At 55.8% G+C, this 20,849-nt stretch overlaps 1 protein-coding gene across 1 annotated transcript; it reads left to right on the forward strand.

Moving 5' to 3' along the window:
- Positions 1-413: 413 nt before the first annotated feature.
- Positions 414-19,489, forward strand: LRRC75B (leucine rich repeat containing 75B). The gene is made up of 4 exons (XM_026075052.1): positions 414-683; positions 4,690-4,818; positions 8,690-8,802; positions 18,967-19,489. Exons 1-4 carry the CDS (start codon positions 414-416, stop codon positions 19,487-19,489), a joined length of 1,035 nt encoding a protein of 344 aa, XP_025930837.1.
- Positions 19,490-20,849: the final 1,360 nt, after the last annotated feature.

A 20,849-nucleotide genomic window follows, 5' to 3' on the forward strand; every position in this document is an offset into this window, starting at 1 on the left:
TATGCCGAGCCCCCCTTAATCCCGACCACCTTTTGCGGCGTTCAGAGAGTTTGCCCAGACAGAAAAGCTCCCCCAGCTGCCCGGATGGGAGGATCGGCTCCGGCCTCCCTCTCTTTGTTTCCTCCGCCAGCCGCAAGCGGATCCCGGGGGGAGCCGCAGCCAGGGATCCCCCTGCAGAGCCCCCCCGGCGGGAGGAGGAGCAGGAGGCGCCTCCGGCGGCGGAGGCGGCAGCGGGAGCTGCCCGGCGCCCGGCGGGCCAGGGGTCCCGGCGCATAAGCCCGCGGCGGTGTCGCTCGGCCGGGCACCGCCGGCGCGGGAGCCCGCGGAGCGGAGCGGGGCGGAGCCGGAGCGGGGCCGGAGCGGGGCCGCGGCACCGGGAGCCGGGCGCCGGGAGCGGGGGCCCGAGCGCGGCCATGGGCTCGCGGCTGAGCCGGCAGAGCAGCCTGGAGGAGGAGGGCGCCGCCGAGGAGCCCTGCGCCCGGGCGGCCGCCAGGCTGCAGGGCGGCCGGGGCGATTTCCAGCTCTCGTCGCTGCTGCTGCACCCGCAGAAGCTGCCCGGCGTGCTGAGGAAGAGCTCGCCGGCGCCCTACGTGCGGCGGGTGGGGTGGCTGCGGGAGATCCAGGCCACGCTCCGCGAGCACAAGCGGGAGCGCGCCGTGCACATCCTCCGCCTGCTCAGGAAGGTGAGTGCCGCGCCGGGGCGACGCCCGGGTGAGGGGCGCCCGGCCCGGCTCCCCGCGGCGGGGCGGGAGCCGGCAGCGGGGTCGCGCCGTGCGCGGAGAAGAGGCTGCCCGAGCCCCGGCTGCGCCCCTGCGCGCAAACCCCTGGGGCGCCGGGACTGGTGCCCCCGGAGAAAAGCCACGGCCATCGCCTTGCCCCCTCCCAGCCGGGCTGGCCGAGGTGGGTCTTTGGGAGCATCCGGAATGGCTTTGGGGGGGCCCCCGGGGACAGCCGAGTCCAAGAGGAGAGGAAAAGGGGTCAGTGTATCAGCGGGAGCTTGTTTCTGCCTGCCGCCATTCAGGAACAGAAAAGCCCGTGTGCAGACAGCGTGGTGCCAAACTGATGCCAAGGGCAGAGCCCTGCCGCTGGAACAGAGCCACCTCCTCCATCTCCCAGTGCCACCATCCCTTCCCAGGCAAACTCGGCTCCCCCTGACTGCAGGCAACTTTGCAATCAATAGCACAGGCAACAAATCCTCCCTCTGACTCAGGACATAAACCACAATCCGTCGCAGCTTATCATGTTGCTCTCCTTAGATAATGGTCTACTCTCTACTTTTCTTGTCCGCTGCCATAGAGTTCACGTGAGGAGCGTTACCAGCACCACAAACACCCGTCTTGTCACACTGATAAATAGATAATCCCTCAGCAGAAGCCGGTACGTGTGGAGTGGTACAGCAGACCCAGGCTGAATAAGATTTCAAAGACGGTTTTAGAAAGGCACTATTACGAGAAGCTAGTGAAGAAAGAGAGGCATCTGCTCACTTCACGATTGTGGTGATGTGACAAGAACAGACTTTCCTAGGATTTGCCAGAGGCCAGAACTACAAAATGTCATTTTCTATAGTGCTCGGCATCTCTTGTTGAGACTGAAGCACTCAGGTCCCTCACAGACCCTGAGGTCTCCAGAAGGTCCATGCGTGAGCCGCTGGGGTTTGGATGCTGAGTCATGGGGCCATCTGGAGTGAGGGTCATTTCTATCCCATGTGGCCTGCCAGCTCCTTTTAGGATCAGCTAAGTGCCCGGCTTCCCCACGTCTGCGCTGAGCACAGACGTGGTTCAACAACTGCCCGCGGCTAATAGGCCAGGCTGGGTCATGTAATCAGGACAGCGTTATGGTCCCCCCTCACTTGTCTGATGGCAGCTTTATTGGGTAGCAGGACCAGGCTTTCTCCCCGTTTATAGAACTCCCTCGTGCCCAGCTCGCTTCAGCCCTTAGCCCGGCCCCAGCACCGCATGGGCCGGCTTACCTGGGCAGCGAGGTGCTCTCAGAAGTCAGGGCTTACCGCGTCGCAAGCGGGGTCCGGCGGCTGCCTGTAAGAAGAGAGACGCCTTGTTAACTAGTGGACAGCGAGGACCATTTCACGCCATACCTTGTCGCTGCGCCCTGGGCCGGGGCGCAAACAGAGCACGCGCGGGACCTCCCGAATGACCAGGCGAGCGCAGGCAGCCGGGGACGCGGCTCTCGGGGAGCAGAGCCGCCTCCCGCCGCAAGGCAGCCGGCTCCCGAGCAGGGGCAGCCCTCGTCCTCCAGCCCTGCAGCTCCAGCCGGCAGGCTGCGGTCGTATCCGCCAGCGGTTTTTGACCGCTGCAGGCCCCACGGCCCTGGGGGCTGCTTCTGAGACATCAGCAGCATGTAACTAAGGCAAGCCAGCCAGAAGCAGGCTGGGATCYGCTAAACAGGGGTGCAAGATCCCAGCAATTCAGGGGACTGCACATGGAGAACAGCTGCAAACCGCGGGTGCACCCTCGAAGCGAGCGTGCGAGCCGTGATGGAGACGGGCACGGCAGGCACCCGCTTCGTGGCTTGCTTTGCGTATTAGCGCTCTGACAGCTCCACTGCAGGCACCTTACGGGCCTCGGAAACACCCAGCTGCCAAGCCCAGACCAGCCTCTCTGCTGGTGTGAGCGGGCRTCGCTCGGTGAAGGTATTAGACTTACACCAGCGAGAGGTCTGGTACAATCAGATTTCCCTTTGCTGAGGCACTGGTCCGGTGGCCTTTTTAAGATAACAGCACGAAGCCAGCTGACCTGGCCAGACCCATAGTACTCTGCCCTCTGCTAACTGCAGCCGCCCTGTAGACAGCACATTTTCCAAGAAAAGACGAAGGAGAGTAGGAATAAGAAAGAGAGAGACAAAGAAAGATGAACAAGAACATGCCTCTGGGCTGAGAATTTATGGACTACCAACATGAAATTAATATTTACAGCTACATTATTTATAAAACCCTCACAGGCAGGCTTTGCAATGGGAATGCAGACTCATCTTAGCGGTATAGCTCCAGTTTGCGGCGTTTCATTACAGCTCCGACATCCACTGCTGCATGCCCAGCCATGCCATTCTTTCGGCAGCTTTCTTCATCTGTGCATGCTACACTCAGCGTAGGAGGCTCCGTTTCCCCAAAGCCTTTCGGCTAAGACAGACACTGGCGCGCCGCCCTGGTACGCTCCTGGCCCGCAGCCAGCCGTGGCTGGGGCTGCCTGTCCTTCAGGGCTGATCCACTGCTTGGGTCCCTTGCTTGCCGATGGGTATCACCCGTGCATGCACAGYGATGGGGCTATAAAGCATTTGATTTGTTCTTCCTTTCTGCATCAGGTCTGCAGCCAGAGACTCTTTGGTATTGTGCGCTCTGCTTGATCTGAGCATATCCAGGGCAGGGGAGAGGGGTTTAGCAATGGCTTTGATTGCTGCTTAGGGCTAAGATCCTGCACCTCTGCCAGCTCTGGCTCCATCCCTGCTGGCRACATGCGTGCATGTGTGCCCAGCTTCCCCCCCCCCCTTTTATTTATTTATTTTTTTTCCTTAAGAGCTCTCAGTGCATCTTTTGCTGGGTGGTGCCTGAAGCACACATCCAGTGGAGCAGCGCGAACATATGGGGCACACATTTGCTCATTCATTTCTCCTGACAGCAGCATATAGAATGGGCTGAAGACTTGTTTTCTCCCTCAACTGAGCCCTCCTTTGTCAACTGAATCAAACCCAGCACCGCTCCTGTTAGGAAGCTCTTTTGTTCCATATTTCTGCCCTCAGGGTATTTTCATGAAAGTGCCTGTGATTTCTCTGCCAGGATCCCATTTTTCTGCTCAGTTTTTTTCACAGTTCTGTGGTACCTCCTCGTTGCGACGACTACGTGTCTTACATCAGATTTCAGCTTTCCTCTTAGTAAAAATAGCTTAGTTCTTGGCATCATCACCCATCCAGCCCCTGGGGATGCTTTTTGTTCCCAAGGATGCTGAGGGCTCTCCCAGCATACCCCGTACCCTGATTCATGCAGTGAGGTTGCATGGACCACAGACCTTCCCCCRGGTCACACTGTGGAAGAAGAGGGGAGGAGGACTCCCCATGACCGGCAGTTCCACTTGAGAGCTAACTATGGATTTACCATTAAAAGACGATACTGCCCATGCTTAGCAATTCCTGAGAACTTCAAAGCCCAGCTAGACTCACACTGATGGGCCGGGCTTTCAGTCAGCTAGCCACCACCAGGGAGGATGGCAGTGAGGTCTCTGAGTACCTGTAGAAGTGTTTGATTCTTCCAGGAGAGCTGAGATTGGAGTAGCATTGAGGTGGAGTAGGATTGAGAGCCTGTCCTCCTGCCCGGGTTCTTCATCAGATTTGCACATGGAGGCTGGCAAAGCTGCGAGTTTCTCTGGAGCTAATTCTCTCTGGGCTTCAGCTGGCCTGAAATGTTATTGCTCTCACCTTCCCGTGCTGAATGGAAACAAGGAGGTCAGTCTCCATGCTGTCTAGCTCAGCTTAACACTGTCCACTTCATTCAGCTCTCCAGTTGTCCACATCCTCCATCGCTGTAATGCTGGATCAGACACAGCTGCTTCACCTTTCTTGGGTAGTTTCCTGTATTGAATAACCAGGTGGCACCTCGTGGGATTTACTGTCTGGTTTTGAAATAGTTCCTGGTTGTAGCTCCAAGGAAGCCTGTGTATCTGACTGCCTGTGTTTTTCTTGTAGGACCTGGGACTGGAAGGAACATTCCTCAATGAAGTGCTCTACAAAAATGCAACCTTTCTTAACTTGGTGGATCCCATCTCCCATGACTTGCTGATGAGCCTAGCTAGAGATCTGCAGTGTCCCAAAAAGGTGAACTCTCTCCTCAGCTTCATGAACCCGCTGTGACATGGTGCTGATGCACAGCAAGCTCTGATGGGAGGGCTGGCATGGGGTGGTGCTCACTCATCCTCCAGAACCAACTAGCATATGCCCTTGGTGTGGCAGCATATATGTTGTTGGGCATATTTCTGTAGAAATCAGTTAAAACTACATCGGAAAGGTGGGGAGGGTTATATGCACAGAAATCAGGAATTTACTTTTCACGCCAATAGTAAACTTGCCCACAAGGTGCATGCCAGATAAAAATGCATGGTGAGGGGGGATCAGGTGGTGGGGTCACATTCACTGGTTTGCTCCAGAAGTGCAAAGCAGCTAGTCCATCTGTACCAAGCTCCCTGGGCTCACCTCCCCCGACCCCTGCTACACCCTGCATCCGTGCTACATCCTGCGTAGCACAGTCCCATAGCAATACTGGCACCTGCTTGTGTTACCCTTTGCCACCGCAAAYGGTTGGATTTGCAACGTGGCCATGACATCCATTTGCCCAACAGCCTTGGCGAGGTTCCTGTTTGCTGTAGAAGGAGGGTGACAGAGTGGATTTCTTTGTTCAAAGAGAGATATTAAGCRCACACACCTCGGAGTGAACAGCAGCACCACAGGGAATATGTTGAATGCCTGGTGCAAATCAGTGGAGTTTCTGACTTTGCTCTGCTGTCCCCCGAGTCTCTCTGGTAACAAACAACTAGCCAGCAGGTCTCAACAGCCAAACTGCATTTAACCAAAGTTTAATCATCATCTCTGGGCTGCAGTAGAGCCTGAAACATCTTTCTTTCAAAGGAAATTTTTGTCCAAAGGTTATAAGCATCTAAAAAGGGGGAGAGGGGTGGTTGTGACAGAGGTACCTCTTAACCGCAGTTCACTTGACCCCAGCTCTTAGCTGTGCTAGATGACTTTACCCAGGCCACCTCCAGCCTCACGCTGCAAGATGCCCTCCAGGGGAGGCGGCATGAGGGGACCTCACCCTACTCCAGTCCCAGCTGCCTGGCAGAAAACATACTATGATTTTATACATCTGCATACACTCCCATCCTCGATTTTCGTGTCTTATAGATGCACATGCTTATAGGCACTGAACATGCATATACCGTTACACAGATATGTTTTTCCCAGTTTCCAAGGAAGATATTGAACACCTCAGCTGCCCCTCAGAGCCAACATGAGCTTAGTTCGGGGGCTGGAGAGACTCAGCGTCTCACGGCACCAGCACCCTTCGCACCACACGCGTCGGCAGACCACGTCCCCGCTCCGAGCCGGGCTGGGTGCCTGGCGGTAGCTGCAGGACAGGCAAGAAGGGTGCGTGCAGCCCCCAGTCCGGCAGCGGAAGTTAAATTGGGGAGGACATGGGAAAGAGCAGGAGGATGTTTCTCAGCTGTGAGCCAGCGAACGCTTGCAGGGCATCGTGCCAGCTTGCGCGCGCGTGCACCCGCTCGGAAAGGTTTGCTGCTGTCGGCGACAGCAGGGCGCCGCTTCCAGCCGTGCCAGCGCGGCAGAGGGYACCTCACCCCGGGGCAGGGTCGGCCCTGCGGGATTCCCGGGGAATCGTGGCAGGGCTCGGGGCTGCTCGGCCGAGCACCGAGGCCGGGATCCCTCCCCACTTGGCGCTCGGCGCCTCAGCAAAGCGGCCACGTGCCGGCAGCGCGCCCCGGGGAGCGCGGCCGGTTCAGCGCCTGCCTGGGGAGTCACAGCGCGGCTGTTGGCCSGCGGTGCAGGACTTGAACCGCTCGCAGCGAGGAATAAATTAACATACGCCCCGGCAGCTTTGCTACGTGTTTACCTATCAACCCCCTAATTGCACACGTTGCAGCACGGCTGGAGGGCCGAGGTGCGGGAATGCAGGTGTCTATCAGCATTTCGAAAACACGAGGGGGGCAGAAATCCCTGCTTTCGGCAGCCGCAAGGCCGCGGAGGCAGGGAACGCGTACCAAAGCAGCGGCTCCTTGGTGCCTCCTTTTCCTGCTGGGTTACTGCAGGGGCRGGAGGGAACTGGGGGCTCGAGCCTCCGGGAGCAGAAGGGGCGGCGAGGAGACGAGGTGGATCGCAGGGATCTCGCCGGCTCTCCTGCCCCAGCGTCCCCCAGCAGCAGCAGCACTGGGAGCCAGCGCCGGGGCGCTGCTGCAGGGAGAGCGGGGCTGCGCCGGGCACCGCTCCGCAGCAGCACCGCGGGACGGGGAAGGATGCCGGCTGCCGAGCTTTCCAYGGCAGAGGAGCGGGTGATCAGTCCAAAGATGATACGAAGTTAGGGTTTGGGAAGCATGGCAGCAAGGTAATCGATAGAAATTTAGCAGAGCCCCCGTAGCGCAATGAGCATTGCTCAGGGATTTCCCAGCATACGGACTGTTCCCAGCAGCRTGCCAAAGGCTGAGCCGATGGCGTTGCAGCAACCAGCGTCGCGAGAAGGCAGGGAGATCCTGTTTACTACGCCTCCGGACAGGCGTCCTTCACGTGCGCGCACAGGCGCGCTCTCCCGCTTGCCTCCTTCCCTCCCCGGTCAGAAATCAGCCCGCAGCGTTGGGGCTCGCTACCAGGGCACGCGGCGCTCACCGGCCAGCGCCCTCCCTGCCCGTCCTGGCGCTCTGCCCCACGCGGTCCCATAACTTCCCCATCACACATGGATGCCTCCGCGCCTAGACGGGTGGGCGGCAGGAGGAATCATTCCCAGTTTTGCCTCTCCATCAGCCAACCGAGCACAGGCAGCGACTGCAAACATCTGATGCAGCATCCCCTGCCTCCCCCCCGCCCCGGCGCAGGCAGCCCTGTGCCCCCGCCCTGAAACTGTGCTCGCAAGAAAAAAGGAAAAAAAAGAAAGAAAGGGAAAATATTTTCCCTTTCGCATTATTTCAGGTTTTCATGGAAAAATGAAAACATTTGGGGGCTCTGGCAGCCAGGGCCTGCTGCTGGAAATGAAGGGTTGAATGCTTTTTTTCACTTTGGGGTTGTCCAAAGTGGTCATCTCGATGGTTCCTCTACTAAAGCCTTCTCTCCCTTCCTCATTCCCCCATTATCAATGCTTGCAGAAAAGGATRTTTTTGGAGAAAATTCCCTTTGATTCATGAAAGATTTCACACCTAAAAATACCTCTTGACAGTTTTGGGGTTTTCCAACAAAAATCCACACCCCTAAAAAGGCCAAACATTGAAAAGGCTGGGGAACAGGGCTCAAGCCAAGTTCTCCCGGTCCTTCAACCCTTATCACCRACTCCATCTCCCCGCTTCGTCCTTGCGGCCTCTGCCCCCCGGGGCTTGGTTCTGCGGCAGAAACGGGGGTTTCGCCAAGTCCGAGGGACTGCTCGTYACCAATGCAAAGGGGTTAATTTATAGCCCGGGTCGGTATTTGCCCTCTCAGGCTGGTGCAATGGAGGTCCACCACTTTTTCACGTGGCTCCATCTGTCGCTCTGAAGCGYGGTGATTATCCTCTCTTGCAGCACTGCCTAGCCAGCAAAGCCTGCACATTTATATTCTTAACTGCACGCGCAGCAAGTAGCAGATGTTGTTTTTGTGGCGGGAGGGCTGTTGCGTGGTGTGGTGGGTCCCTGGTAGGGCAGCGATCCATGCTGCGACTTGGAAATGGGATTTTCTCACTGCTCAGTAATTTGTCGTCCTCAGCATGGGCACGAGCAGCCGGGGACGGGTGCGAGCAGCCGGGGACGGGCGCTCCCGCTGCTCCTGCCAGCCCGGGAGGCTGCGTCTCGCGGAGGCATCTCCGGCCTCCTCACCACTCCGTTTCCAGCCTCTTTTCCCCCGTCTCCTCCCTCGCACGCGTCCCCCTGCTCCGCCACCGTCCCTCTGCCCGCCTTGCCTCCTGCCCCGCCACGCGGCGGCTAAGCCGTCCCTTTGCTTTCAGGAATACGACCCCTGGAAGTCCTCGGACAGGATCTGCCGGCAGCTCATCTACCACCTCACGCCCCACTCCAAGTGGCACAGGCACGGCCTGCCCCGCAGGAAGTCCCAAGTGTGGTAAGCGGCCGGTGCGGACGGGAGCGCGGGCACCTGCCCCGCGAAACGCGGCGGCGCGGACGACCCTCCCGGCAGGGCTCGCGGGCGGCGGGAGCGGGGCCGAAGCCGGCAGCCCCGCGGATGCACCGAGCTGCCCCGGGCTCTGCGTCCCGGCGGGTCCGCGCCCCGCTGCCTGCCCGGGAGCATCTCCGGTCGCCCCGTCGGGAGGCACCGTCGGCCGGCTGCAGCTCTCCGCTACCGCCTAGGCAGTCAGGCGCCCACGCTGGCGTCCCCCGCGACGCTCGCTGGCCTTCCTAGCCGGGCGAAGAGCAATCCCCGCTTCCGCCTCGGAGCCCCCTCCCCTCGCGCAGCYGGCGCCCGCGGCACCCGCCAGCAGCGCGCAGGGAAACGCGGGAGGGCGAAAAGAGGGGAGCCCGTTTCAGCCCCAYCAGCTTCACAGCAACGACCTCGGGGGCGGGCGAAAGGAGAGGCAAAATCGGCAGCGCTCTGGGAACGGCCTCGGGCGCTCCCGAAGCTCTCGGTCTTTGGTGCAAGCGCCGGCAGCCCAAAACCCCTCGTGGGAACTGGCGCTTCCAGCAAAGCTCCTCGCTCCAACTCGAGGCAGATCCCCAGGGTGTCTTAAGCGATAAGGCACGGGGATGGCGTTTGACCCCGGCGAGACCGAGGGATCAGCGCTGACCAAGTGCTTTTCCAGACCCACTCGGCCACGTGGCGTATTCCCTGCGGGATCCTACAGTGCAGGATGCAGAGTGCAGGTCTGACCTTATCCCCATCCCCTCCCGTGACTTCTGAAGCCTAAAGAGGCTTAAAGATATCAGCGCTGAAGGCGGGGATGGCTGCAGAGCCCAGCAGAGGGTGACCGTCTCCGTTCCTTCCCCAAGCTTCCTCTTGCTGAATCCCAGCCTGGTTCTGGTTTTCCAAGTGTGAAAGTCCCTCCCTGCCTCTACCCGACACAACCCTCRGCCCCCACCATCCCATCTGCAGGCAGGACAGACCTCTCCTCCTCCAGCCGGACCCGACAGCGAAGGGTCAGCCCGGAGGGGCTGCACGGCCCGGGGAGAGCTGAGGACTGCCTGCCAGCTGCAACTCATCACTTCCCAGCTATGCAGAGAGCAGGCGTGAGACCAGAGGAAGGACCCCAGCCCAWGCCCCACCGTGGGGGGTTCGGGCCCAAGGCATCAGCCGGGTGCAAGAACGTCTGCAAGCGCAAGCAGGGGGATGGCAGCAAGGCAGTGCGCGACGGAGGGAAATGTAGGGCTGAAGTGGGCGGCCCTGCCTGGCAGCCAGGCCCAGCTGCAAGGTGTTATATAAGACACACAATAATTTTGATTTAATATTAAACAGCAGCGCTTCCTCTTTTAAAACTGGAGAGGGACTGGTTTGCAGTTTGCAGCAAAAGGCGCCTGCAGAGTCGGCGCCTGAGGCCGCTGCAAGAAAAGGGATGTGCCCCTAGCAGGAGGGCAGGAAATAGCAGCTTCACTTGGAGAGAGCAGCGCCTAATTTTGCCCAGCCAGGGTGTTTTTACCTGATCTGAAACCTCCACCTTCTGCTAATGGGAGCATTTTACTATAATCTCTGAACCTGTGCCCGCCCTGCCTCCAGGCCCCTGAAGAGCAGGGGTGTAGTGGCAGTACTTTTGAAGGCATTTCTACCTTCTAGCATGGATTTGGGGCAGCTGGGAGGAATTGGTGTGTGGAGACCACAGTCAGGAACCGAATTGTCCTCTCGCTTTTGCTGTCTCCTGGGCTTTGGYTTCTGGCTTTGCTGGGCTGATGCAGGACCCCCTTGTTCTCTTCTGAAATGCCATTTCCGCTTTCTGGCACCATGTCAGACGGGTCCGCAAGATAATTAGCGAGCCCAACCACGGAGAGAACTTGGAGCATCTGCCAGGTTTTAATTACCACATCTCCATAACAGCCCAAACGTAACGGGAGATGGGAATAGAAAGGACCTGTAATATTACAGCCAGCTCATGCAAGAGCTGTTTCCCCCAACACACGCCCCCGAGTGGCAAACCAGCGGTTCAGAAAAACTGCAGTCACGTCCCCATCGCCTCAGGGCGACCCTGCAATGCCCAGTAAGTCCAGCCCTGAGCCACCCGGGAACTGACAAAGCAGTTCCTAAAAAAAAAAWAATAATAAAAAAAAGATGTTTCTTAGAGCCCTCCTGTTTAGGTACCCAGCAGTGCCAGGACAGCTGGAATTATATAACTCTCTTAAGGATAGATCAGACTTTCCACCAAGCAGGAACAGTCCTGTTACTCATACCACAGAGCCCAAACTAAATATTCAGTTAGAGCAAATTYAGCAAAGCATCTCCATCATCTAAGGCACGTGAGAGCTTTCTGATGCACACAGGTAGGTCCTTCTGGGCCTTCTTAACCCAAACCTGCTCCCCCATAAAGCTCCCACCCACTTCTGCTACCACCTTAAACACTGATTTATCCAAGCYGGGGTTATAGCTGCCACAAAGGAGCCGTGTGCTGTTACAGGGAAGGGACACAGTGGTTTGCCGTTTGCCATTAAGTGCCTTCTCTGCAGAGCTGGTCCYCTAGAGAGCCACCAGCAGAAATGACTGTAATAAGGTATGCGTCCCCGAGTCTGGGAGAGGGATCGGGGCACTGCAAGCTGCCRTCAGACCGCGTGCTATAACCAGCTGAGTGCCCCAGGCCAGAAGCAGAAAGATTATTGCAGCACAGGGGACCCAAAGCAGCAGCAGCTGAAGCGGGCAGGAGAGATCTAGCCCAGGTTTTCTGGCTTCTCTCCCCGATTAAGCCATCACAGATGATGCTGGGAGGCAGTCCCTTCCCTGCATCCCTGCTAGTGGGGTCTGGACACCGGCTGGCTGCCTTGTGCGACCAAGGGTTAGCAGCGTCCCTGCCGTGCAGCTGCCGAAGAGACCCTTTCCAGCTGCCCRGGTGATACCACACCAAAAGCAAGGGTTTCGGCTCTCCTCTCCTGCTAAAACCCCTCGCAGGTCTGCAGCTTCCAGCCAGCAGCCTGCACCACCTTGCAGCTGAGCCTGCCTACGCGACCAGGAAAGTCAGACTCCGTGGAGATTTACTGGGGTTTTTAAATGAAAAGCTCAAAAGCTGGGGATAAGTTTCCTCACCAGGGACAAGCACGGCTTTACTGCACAACTGCAAGACAATCCAGTTCAGCTGTCCCTTATATCCTAACGGGCTTTCTGCTGTAGCRGTGTGTTTTACAGCCTCTGCACATCACTCACCCTAAATGAGCATGATACATCCTAGCGTGTTGTATAACTCCAGTTTCTTTCTTGTTAAATTGATGTTTGTAGTGTAAAGAGTAATGAGTTAAGAGATGCTTCTCCCTGCAAACCTTGGCTTTTCAGGTTATTGGTGCCACTTCTGTGGCATTCTGACAGATGCAGAATTTGGGGATGTTATTAACTGTTGTTTTCAGAGGTCTTGAGGCTTCCTCAGTTCAGCAGTGCTGAAGAATTGTGTGTTCTCATGCAAGTGCCACCATCTGCCTCCAGAACAGGGCTGGACCAAGAGGGTGTTTTGTTTTTCCAGGGCAAAGCCACACTCGATTGCACTTCAGAGCGCAGCRGGAGAAGGGTAGGCAGGTGAAGGCAGCCTTTGTTTGGAGAGCTGGATCACAGCCTAGTAAYGTAATCAAGGAGCTGCAGATTACAACCGAGCTGTGTTGGCAAAGCTGTGATGGAGAACCTTATGCATCCTCCATTTACATTGTCCCCAGAGCTGGCTGCTTCAGTGCCTCCTCTCTCGAGTGCAAAGGAGCAAATCTAGATCCATAAAACATGCAGGCAGCAAACACAGTCAGAGTGATCTTTACAAGCAGGGTGTTGCTGCTGCAGGAAAAAAAACCCAAGATTTTTCACACAGTAACAGGTTCTGGGAGAGCACAGGCAGCTTTGTGCACAGAGTTAAGTAACTCCCAAACTCCATAGACCTGGGCTTTCCTTTTCACAAGTCTGGCCATGGTTTGACTTTGCTCATCTGCCTGAATGAGTTTCATTTCGAAACATCTTGGCTAATCCAAAGCTGGATGGAGAACCAAGTGTCCTTTCTGGGCTCATTACTCCATTTCTCAGTTATTGATGTGCACTGCCCAGACATTGCGGCATTAGATGTGCTTTAAAATGCAAAGAAAGCACATGTGTCTAGAAAACTGCAGGGAAACAGCTCTGAAGGGCTTCAGATCTCCTCCACCCCCCCAAAACATCACTCAGGGCTGTGGATGACAGCTCTGGCAGATTGGATCTTAGCCTTCACGTGGCACCAGAATATTAACTAGAGCTTCATGTCACCCTCATGCAACACAGTAAAGAGTCACCATCATTCCTGCTTTAGAGATGGGAAACCAAGTCAGAGAATAGCAGTCAGTTAGCTAAAGCCACATGGTAGCAGAGTAGATGGGAGCGTAGGAACTGCCCCACGTGATGTTTTTAAGGAAACTGCTGCTCACAGAAACATCAACTGGTGAAGACATTGTGGGGAGAGGCAGAAACTGTCTCTTCATCTTACAGGACAGGAAGGCCCAAACACCACCCATGATCAGGCTTTCCTGAGCATCAAGAGGAGGGTCCATCTGGAAAGGCAGCTGGGAGTGGTGGAAAGGGCCARCAGACCACTTGACATTACCCTGTCAAACATCAGAAGTAAAAGTCCAGGGCTGATGGGCAGGAGAAGCAGGACCCTTAGGCCAAAAGATGGGCAATGAATGAGATTATTCAAGTTGAGTGGCAGGTGATGGTTCAGAGGAATCATCAGACCCCTTGCACCTTCATGACTTACACAGCTGAAGCTCTGATAAGGTTATTGACTGATGGGCAACCTTTACAGTGAGGGAGGTGATGTTATTCCCTGCTTTCATGGGGAAGGCCCTAGTAATGAGGGGAAATGAATGGGTTCCCAGCCTCAGGCAGAGGACAGAGCAGAGGGGACAGCAGAGCCGAGAGGAGGAGAGGTGCTCAGCTGCATTGTCACCTATAGACACTTGTGTCCCACCCTGTCACTGAGGGAGGGCAGTAGCAGAAAGGCCACCTTTGCACTGCCTTCTCCCCGCAGTGAGGGGTCCCCCACAGTTGATCAGAAGAGCTTGGGCACCAGGACAGAGATGTGCTTGCCAGGGACTTCTCATGGAAGTGGCTTGCTCAGCACTGTCTTCGCTTCGCAGAGGTGCAGGGCTCAGCCTCAGAAGAGCCCAGCCTGGGTTAGTCTGGATCATTGCTTTTGAGGCTTCTCTTTCCTTTTTCGTGTCTCACTGGCAGCAGCTGAAGATCAGCCCTGCAAAGCAGCTCCCTGTGCCACAGAGAAGCAAAGGAAGCAGATTATGCTAAGCAGGCAGTTTAAACCCCACAGCCCATCCCCTAAATCACTGCTGAAAGCAGAAGAACCGCCCAGACGCACCCATCACTGGGCTCTGCACAAGGAGAAGCAGCCAAGAAATTCCTGATTTGTGGCTAATTAGCCATTACTGGCAGTGCCTGTTAAGGAAGAAGGGATGCAGTGGTGGGAAGCTGTGGCATAGTGAAATATAGGGAAAAAATTACATTTTGGAGACAAATTAACATAAAAATAAGAGAGGGAGAAAGCTGGTAATTCCTCAGAAAGACAGGCAGGGGGTACTGGGCATCCCTCATTACTGAAATTCTAGCTGATGGGTGTTGCATCTCTTCCAGGATCTCTGCCTCATCTCATCTCCAGAAGCCCTAACACCCTTGTGCTGAACAAGCTCCTCTAAGCTCCACAAAGCCAACGAGAGCAGCCAAGTGCCAGGGCGACAGCCAGGAGCTGTTACAGCCCTTCCCTGCAGCCAAAGGATTTAGCTGATAAGCAAGAAATTGAAAGGGGAGGGGATGGTTTGTGTGCTGATAGAAATATGCTGAGCCTTTAGCTTCACAGACTCAAAGATGCACCTAGAAGAGAGCCAGGCCCCTGGGACAGTTCCCAGAGACAAAAAACTAGCTGTTTTTGGAAGTCAAGATTAATTTCAGGTCTCTTAATTCTTTCATCTAGAGATAGCTCTGAAGTCTCCTGTGTTAGCCAAGTTCCCAGGAGGCAGGAACAGTGACTGAGCCCTGTGCAGGGAGAGGAAGATTTTTATCCAAGAGCAAAGCCAAGTGAGGCACAAGGGACACAGATGAGCTGAGGCTCATCTTGCGTTTTCCCATGTGCCCAGTGCAGGCAGGGTGGTTTCATTCCCTTGCTGGCCCACATTTCCAACTGAGAGGGAGAGACAGCCTTCTTCTGCCCARGACCAGCGTAGGGGTCTGAGGGACCTGCAGAGGGTCAGATCTCATGCAGCAGGTTCATGGTGCAGCCTGGAGACCACAGGCTAATGTCAGCTGAGAGGCAGAGCTGGCACCTCAGAAAGGGATACCTGGCAGCAAGGGGGGGGATGCAGGTTCCCCATGTCAGCGGGAGAAGGGCCAGACCCAGAGTTGGGAATGATGAAAGGCACAACTTCTTCCAGGCAAGAGAAACAAGGAGGCGTACCTAGCAGAGCCCTCGCTCCTCAGCAGGGCTGGGCTTCTTCCCACCTAGGCTTGCTGCAGAGAATACAAATACCACCCACTTCCCTGCATCCRGGGTCCGGATCCTTGTTAGATGCAATTCCCCATCATTATAAATCCAGACACAGCACCAGCTGCAGGAGCACTAGGTTAATGCAGCCCCTGGTGCTTCACAGTCCTCTGCCCACAAGTCCCATGGGCATTGAAAGCCATGTCRCTAAGTAGCTGTTTTGTCACACACACACGGGCACGCTTCTTCAGCTGAAGCAATCTTTAAGCCTATTTTACTTGCAGAAATTCAGGGATAATAGATGACCCATTTCCCTGCAAATAAACCTGGCATTTTCTCAGCTGCTGCATGAATGTCTGAGCTTGGGGTTTTTCCCTGGAGGGGAGCAGAACTCAGCAGAGCTCCAAAAATACCAAATGCCAGATAATTCAGAGCAAAGCGTCAGCCCACATCTCCCTCTGTCCCTTATCTAACRGCAGATATATATATATATAATCTTTACCTCTAAGGCAGTGGAAGGGAAGGAGCAGTGAGCCACTTGGTGCCCCATCCCAGGGAAGGAGCTGCCCAGGAGCAGAGCTGCCAGGGCTTGCAGCCCCCCGGGGTGTCTGAGCCCCAGACCCCAGGCTTCACCGCTTGCCGGTGAGCTGGGGGCTTTGCCCACCAGGGCAAGGCAAGAAAAAACAAGGCAGCAAAGCGGGGGAGGGCCCTGGCACAGCCCGGGAGGCAGAAAGGCTTAAGCACATTCAGCCAGGAGCAGCCCAGTCTGGAGAATCAATTACGGGAAGATAATTTGTCTGCTTGATTAAGGCTTCCTTGGGGTATTGGCTTGTTGCTGGGGAGAGCAGCAGAAGGTACCTGCTCTGGTCAGAGCATGAGCTGTGACTTATTACTGCAGTCTCTGCAGAGCCGGCGGCGGCGGGGGAGGCTGAACGGGCAGGGAGAGACGAGCACGTCCCTCCTGTCCTTCCGGCGGGTCCCCTCGCTTATCMCTGCCCACGCTCAGAGCCAAGTCGCCCGAAAGGGGAGCCCAGGAGCCAGACTCGCCCCCTTTCAGGAAAGCTGCTTTTGCAGACRCAGGGGGAGGAAGGGGCCCTGCAGGGTCCTGCTGTTTGTGTCCCCTTTCTGCCTCCCCTCCGGGGTCTGCTGTGGGTTGGCAGCACTGGGGAAGAGGATTTCTGACAGCCACGGGTTTTGTTTGCACCAGACAGAGCCTGAAATACTTACAGGCTTGTTYCTCTCCTCACTTATCCCATATCCTCCACCCCAAAGTCTCGATCTAAACCAATACAAAACAGAGAAGACCTCTGTCTCATCTCTTGTACCAGCCTTTTTCTGCACAGCCTACCAGATACAGAGGAAAAATTTCCCCATGCAACTAGGTTTACACTGAATATTCATTTCTCCCTGCTTAATCTGCCCAATATGAACACACATCTCCACCATGCATTTGAWGCTTGGCTCTCCTAGAGCAACAGGCACCCCATATCAAATGCCCAGATAAAACACCCAGCACAGCTAGAGGGATAATGTTGTGTCAGGGGATGCCTGAGACTGTTCTAGCTTTGAGGTTTGCCCTGATAAGATTTTGCACAAGCCGAACCCTCCTTCATGGTAGATTGCGCTACACCACTGCTAGTGGTTGATGACAGACTAAACGGGCAAGCGCCCACTGTTTTTCCAGGTGAACTGTAAGAACACAGCCTCCAGGCAGCCTGGGCTGTGATCAGACACCCTTGGGTTTCCAGGAGAAGGGAGGTTAGCCCAGTGCCCACCAGCCTGCAGCATGCCCGTTCGCAGCGCCCACCGCTATTGCGGTGCTGAGCACTGCGCTGCTGTAACGAGCCATGCAGCTGATGGACTCTTCACACTCCTGTCGCTAGCAGTGCCTGGGCTCTGATTTTGGAGGGGTATCAGGTACCAACCCCAAGTGAAGGGCCTGCAAGGAACAGATTTGTGTGCTTTCAGGCTATTGATAACTCCCCAGCACATCAGTCTCTGCTGTTAGTCTCTAGAGACAAGCACTGTGGTCTGGATCATGCAGAGTGTAAACATTTGGTAAGCAATACATAAAGCTCTTCCAAATCTTTAAATCCAGAGATGTAAGCGTTCTTATATGAAGTTATTCCACACTGGTCTTATTCTCAGCCATGACAACTCATTAGCTCAAATCCACGCTTCCAGATACAGCCTCAGCCTRGCACAGTGGATTCCCGCAGGAAGCACACAGACATGTAGAAGGAGCCCAGCAAAGTCCTGCTAAACCCAGAGCAGGAGCTTGAGGGCTGGAGAAGGACAGGGCAGGCCTTTTCCACTCCACGCTCCTACGCAGCGGCACAGCCACAGGTATACCAGCGTCAAATCTGCCCGCGAAGGGCCGCAGCACCCACTGATGCCGGGGAACACCAAGGCTAGCCAGGGCACCCTCACCTGCCGCAGGAGCGCCGGCAGCCCTGCRACCTTCTCTGGGGAAATCGCATGCCCCCGCACAGCCATTGCTCACAGGGACTGGCTGTGCTGCTGGCACGCAGGACACTAGGGAAAGCCAGATAGAAAAAGCAGGAGGCCTTCAGATTGGTGGTTAACTCTTAGCCCTCCCTCCTCCCACACTCCACAAGGCGCTTATGGACCCACTGAGCACACAAGTAACAACACTGGTAGGGGTCCTAATAGGGCTCCCACRTCCTTAAAGTCAGGTGCACCTCAGACAGCAAGACTAGCATCACTTACATTAAGAAGTCAGGCTCTCATGTATTACACCGACACACACTCAGCCTATCTCTCACGCCAGCACTCAGTCTTGCAGCCCATCTCCTGCAGCCCCACGGCACTCGCAGACCCCCCAGCCCATCACACGGCTCTGCAGCCACCTCCCCTCGCAAATCCAACAGCCCCATGGCATGGCCCTACAACCTACCTCCACTTGCCGGCAGACAGCTCTAAACACAGGCAAGACCCACAGCTGAACCCATCTCTCTAGACCCCCTTTAGCACCCTTATGCCCTCCTCACCTCCCCACAGCTGCAGCAGATCCCAGGGGATCTGCTAACCATGGAGACCAAAACAAGCAGCTACAGGTGCTGCTCGCTTGCTAAGGGGCGCTAGGGAAGGCTCTTAAGGGGACATGCAGTAAATCCACTCCTGGAGCACAGCTTATCTATATTCACAGATTGTTTTCCTGACAAAATATCCATTTCTCAGCCTTATAACACTGCTGTCCTCTGCAGTAGCCCTACAGCAGACATCTCTTGAGGACAGACCCTGGCATTTACCTGGAGAGASAGCGACAAACAGCCCCTGCACAGCGTGAACCAGTGCACTTGGAAAGTTTGCTTGCCTTGGCCGTTTCTGCTGTTCATGCATGAACGTCTGTGCATGCACACACAGACAAACCCTTTGAAATGTGCTAGTGGAATACACTTTAGCATCACAGGCTTAGCCAGTTCTTGCAAAGTTTTTGTACMAATGCTGAGAACATACAGGAAAGCCCCAGGACACGGTCTGCCCAAAGGCATGGTGCAAACCGTCTGCTTTCCCTAAACAAACTCCATCCAGCCTTCACTTCCCCACCCACGTTCTTCATGAAGTCTCTCCTGCCCCAAGTGTGTGCCTGTAACAATCTCTCTCTCTCTCCCCTTCTCCATCATTAGCCTGAAGACCAGTCTGCAGAAGAAGGTGAGCCAGGACTCCATGGATTTGTCGGGGATCCCCCTGACCATGCGGGATGTCCACCGCATGGCCTACTACCTGCAGAACAACGGAGACCACCTCACCTCCATGGACCTGAGCTTCACCGAGCTGAACGATGACATGGTGCGCCTGCTGCTGCCCTTCCTCTGGGCTCTACCCAAGCTTACTCACCTTTCCCTCAACGGCAACCGACTGACCCGGGCGACCATGAAGGAGCTGACTGATGCCATGAAGGACATGAACAAGTTCCCTTGCCTGGCCTGGGTTGACCTTGGCAACAACGTGGATGTCTCCTCCATGCCGCAGCCCTTGCTCGTGGGCCTGCGCAAGCGCCTCAGCCAGCAGACCACGCTGCCCACCATCTACGAGGCGCTCGACTGCGACTCGGAGCTCTCCACGGGGCACGAGGGCGGCCAGCCGGAGGACGAAGGAAGGGAAAGCACCCCGCCACGCGCTTTCCCCCAGCAGGGCTGTGAGAGGTGACTGGGCAACAGGCCGGCGCTGGCACGTTGAAACCGCACCGAGGAGAAGTCTTGAGTACAAACACCAAGCAGAGGGCCAGCTTCACCGGCTTCCTTTGGCGCTTTTCTCTCGCCTTCCCTGACATCTTCCCCCAACTTGCTGTGAGACGAAAGCCTGTCGTCCCCCCACTGCTCYGCTCCCTCCCCTCGCTGCCAAACCCATCGCCCACGTTCCAGAGAGGAACCAGTGACTTACAGCGAACCTGGTCCCCAGGCAGGGTCTCACTGGAAGATGGGAAAAGACCTGACGGAGTCAAGAATATCCTCCAGCAGCCATTGGGTTGAGGGAAAGGGATGGGGAGAAACCTAAACAGAAACAGGCTTGTAGATTACTTCATTTCTTCCTTTTCCTATGCACCTTGGAAACTTTGGGACCTGCAGTCTTGAGTGTGAAGGGAGGTAGCCCAAGAGCCTAGCTGTTGTGGAGCTTAGTTAAAGGGCTCAGAGGCTRGAGCCAGAGCCCGGCAGTGTGTCTCCCTCTTGTGTCTGGCTCCTTTTGTTTTGTTTTTTCCTATTGTGTGTTTTGTATTAATGTCCGAACAAAGGGACTTGGTCAGAGACCATTGGACTGCGTAGGCTGGGGCGGATACAAGGCTTGGAATTGCAGTATCAGGAAATTTGCTGTGTGACTGGGGTGGGAGGGAGGGGAAGGAGGTATGTGTTGGTGGGAGCATGGGGGATGGGATGGGATGGGATGGGAGGAGTGGGGAGGGAACATCCTTGTAGCTTAACGGGATTGGTTTCAAAAACTGTGCGTTTATACTAAAATGACAAGTTCCAAGTGAAATTGAGGACAAGCTGACAGCCAAGTCCATAACTGTGGAACTAGAGGAGCAAGCAGCGAACGTGCCAGTGGTGGGCACTTCCCAAACTAAAGCGCAAGGCTTTGGACCAGCTCCTCACTGGCCTGTGGCATACCTCATAATACAGACATGATGTGAGCAGTTGCATCGCCATTGCCAATGTTGTCCAGAAACCAAACCAGTGATGCAATATTTCGAGTGTTTTCCGCATCGCCCATGCTGTATGTAAACACAATAAACAGTTCTCTTGGAGATGATCGTGAAGCACTGCAGAGTCTGAGTTTCTGGGTTGTTCCCAACTGCAGCAGCAGCCCCGTCRCTGCAAAAGCATAGCCCAAGAGTCCTCCCGCAGCACCTGAGCAGTGCGGGAGAGGACGAGCGGATGCCATCCGCATCGGTGGGAGCAGTTCATTTCTCTTAGGAAAATAAAGGATCTACGTGTGTTTGTGGTAGGCTGAGGCCCTGAACCAGACTAGGATCTTAATGTTGCAAAGTGCTGATACACATACGCTGATCARA

This window comes from Apteryx rowi, unplaced genomic scaffold (assembly GCF_003343035.1).
Source record: "Apteryx rowi isolate R43461 unplaced genomic scaffold, aptRow1 scaffold_40, whole genome shotgun sequence".
Classification (NCBI taxonomy): Eukaryota; Metazoa; Chordata; class Aves; order Apterygiformes; family Apterygidae; genus Apteryx; species Apteryx rowi.